A 2,794-nucleotide genomic window follows, 5' to 3' on the forward strand; every position below is an offset into this window, starting at 1 on the left:
TAATAAATGACCAAAATTTGATGGTCAAGCTATAAGTGAAAATAATAATTTTCGGAAAAAGATAGCACACAGTATTATCGGGTCAAATATTTCGGCAATAAAAAATAAACCCCGGAAATCCATTCATCGTGTTTGTACTAAATTAACATAGATGTTGCTAAAATAACAATGTGAATCCAGGCGCAAGAAAAAAAATAAGGTCTCTTCCATACTCCGAATTCTGTATAATAATAAAATTCCACTCGGAATTATTCATCATACCTGTCTTGAAAAATATACCGTGAGTAGGACGTAGATACAAAATCGTGAAACGTAAGAAAACAGAGTTCAGAAGACGAATGTTGATATTAAACTTTTTCTTTAGGTATACTTTTATATTTATTTATGTCCACTGGGCCCATATAAATGAAATATTTTAATATAAAATACCAAATTTAAAACTAAATAAAAAAAGTAAAAAAGTTTGCTATTAAAAGAGTCTATATATTTAGTCCAGTCGTCAGAGATTTAACCTCTAAAGATCATACGAACAAGCTGAATTTTACTGAGAATGTCAATTTTGGGACCTCAAAAAAGATGGAATAAAGAGTGCCAAAGTTTGGAAAACGAAAAATGTCGATTTACTAAGAACCTGGCCACCAAACGTACTTTCTACATTTTCTCGCCCGACAATATACACTGGAGACTTTAACAGCCATCAACTACACGGGGATATAACCAATGTAACCAACAGGGAGAACAAATCGTCGAATGGGCTGAGTTTCACTATTTCAGACTTTTATACGATGCAAAACAGAAACCCACCTTCCATTCTGCAAGATGGCAAAAATGCTACAATCCCGATCACACGTTTATATCTTCCAGCGAAAGAGGCTCAAAAAACGACTTTAAGAACGCCACAAGGGAAGTTCTCGATAACTTTCCTAGATCCCAACATAGATCAATAATTACAACATTTGGCACCAACATCCCTATTAGAAATTCAATCCCTTTGCCAAGATGGAATTTCCGGAAGGCAAGGTGGGAATAGTATAAATTCCAACTTGAAAGTAATACAGACATATCAAACCAGAGGTCCAAAATTATGAAAGATTTGCATCACTAATGATTAGCTGTGCAAAAAAGCACATCCCACGTGGAGTTACCAAATCCTACATCCCATGCTGGAACGACGAGTGTAAAGAACTACTTGATCAGTATGAGAAATCTGGAGATCCTGAAGTTGGTGAACAACTCTTAGAAACCCTAAATTCCGCGAGAACCATAAGGTGGAGGGAAACTTTAGAAAATCTCAATTTCCCACACAGTAGCCGCACCGCATGGAACCTTCTAAGGAAACTAGACTCTGGCACAAACAACGCTACAGCAAACTCTACAGCTCCAAAACCGGAAGACATAGGCAAACGCATAGCCAACCTTTCAAAACCAGTAATAGAAAAAAATCATAAAGGAGAAGTTAGATTTCAGTTGCAAGAAGTCAAAATTGCTCAACAACAAAGCCTTCCAATAATGAAGCCTATCGAGCCAAAACAACTTGCAGAAGCTCTAAAATTAATTAAATGCCGTCAAGCCGCAGGAGTTGACAATATTTATCCTGAATTTATAAAACACATTGGTCCAAATACCAGTAAGTGGCTTCTTGAATATTACAATCAAATATTGACTAAGTTTGCAAAATCCTTCAAAAAACGTAAGATCATCGCAATATCTAAACCTGGGAAAGACCCTGCACTACCTGAGAGCTACAGAAAATCGCTCTTTTAAGCATCTGCTATAAGATATTTGAGAGGATAATCCAAACGAGATTATTTTACCATGCAAAGCCAAATATTTCTGAAGAACAAGCTTGATTCATACCGGGAAGAAGCTGTGGCGATCAAGTCCTCTCCTTAACAACATTTATTGAGAACGGATTCCAAAAAAACTTAAAACAGTCGCAGTTTTCATAGAATCGCAGTTTTCATAGAATTGACGTGCGTCTACGACACAATGTGGAAGGAAGGTCTTTTATTTAAAATATACCAGATGGTACCATGCCGTTCTTTCAACAGTTTGATAAACCAAATGCTAAGTGACAGACTTTTCCAAGTACTTATAAATCGGAAAAACAGTAAGTTCAGAAACCTGCAAAACGGCTTACCATAAGGGTAAGTTATGTCTTCTCTTCTTTTTAATATTTATACGTCAGATGTACCTACTATGTGTAAAAAAAAAAATATGTTAAACAAGAAATGTAGCTGAGATAATTTTGAACAAAAATGTTAATTACTTTTTGTGCACGTAAATGAACCGTTTTCTCAGAAACAACGCTTGAAGAGACCGGCGATTTTAACTGTCAGAACCGCGCGCGAAATCAATATTAAAAAATTTTTGTATCAACTCGACGCCGACGGTAAAAATTCGATATCTTTTGATTAGAGATTAAATATTTATCGACAAAAAATAAAATGGGTTTTAAAGGTGAAGAGTGCAGCTTTCGTATGCAATTTTTATGTTTGACTAAATTTGCGTCAAAAGTCAAAAAACTATTACAAAAGATGCACTCTTTACGTTTAAATCGCATTTTGATTTTTGGAGATAGGACAATTGGATCAAAAGATATTGAATTTTTACTGTCAAGCGGTAGAATGGTTTATTCTACAGAAAAGTGCTAATAAACATTTTTGTTTAAAATTAACTCAACTGCATTTCTTATTTGAAAGTTTTCTTTCTACAGTGTACATATTTTTACATCTTTTTTCCCCTAAGAGGGGGGTTTTAAAGCAAAGCCCGGGGTAGGAGGAGTACACTTTTT

The 2,794-nt window shown here is 35.1% G+C and overlaps 1 protein-coding gene across 1 annotated transcript; it reads left to right on the forward strand.

Annotated features, from left to right (window-relative positions):
* Positions 1–1,104: 1,104 nt before the first annotated feature.
* LOC140444583 (uncharacterized) lies at positions 1,105–1,764 on the forward strand. Its single transcript, XM_072536345.1, has one exon. The coding sequence runs from the start codon at positions 1,105–1,107 to the stop codon at positions 1,762–1,764; it is 660 nt and encodes a 219-aa protein (XP_072392446.1).
* Positions 1,765–2,794: the final 1,030 nt, after the last annotated feature.

The sequence above is a fragment of the Diabrotica undecimpunctata genome, chromosome 6 (assembly GCF_040954645.1).
Source record: "Diabrotica undecimpunctata isolate CICGRU chromosome 6, icDiaUnde3, whole genome shotgun sequence".
Lineage (NCBI taxonomy): Eukaryota > Metazoa > Arthropoda > Insecta > Coleoptera > Chrysomelidae > Diabrotica > Diabrotica undecimpunctata.

Coding starts and splice junctions, on each gene's coding strand:
- LOC140444583 (XM_072536345.1), top strand. CDS start 1,105: ATGATTAGCTGTGCAAAAAAGCACATCCCACGTGGAGTTACCAAATCC.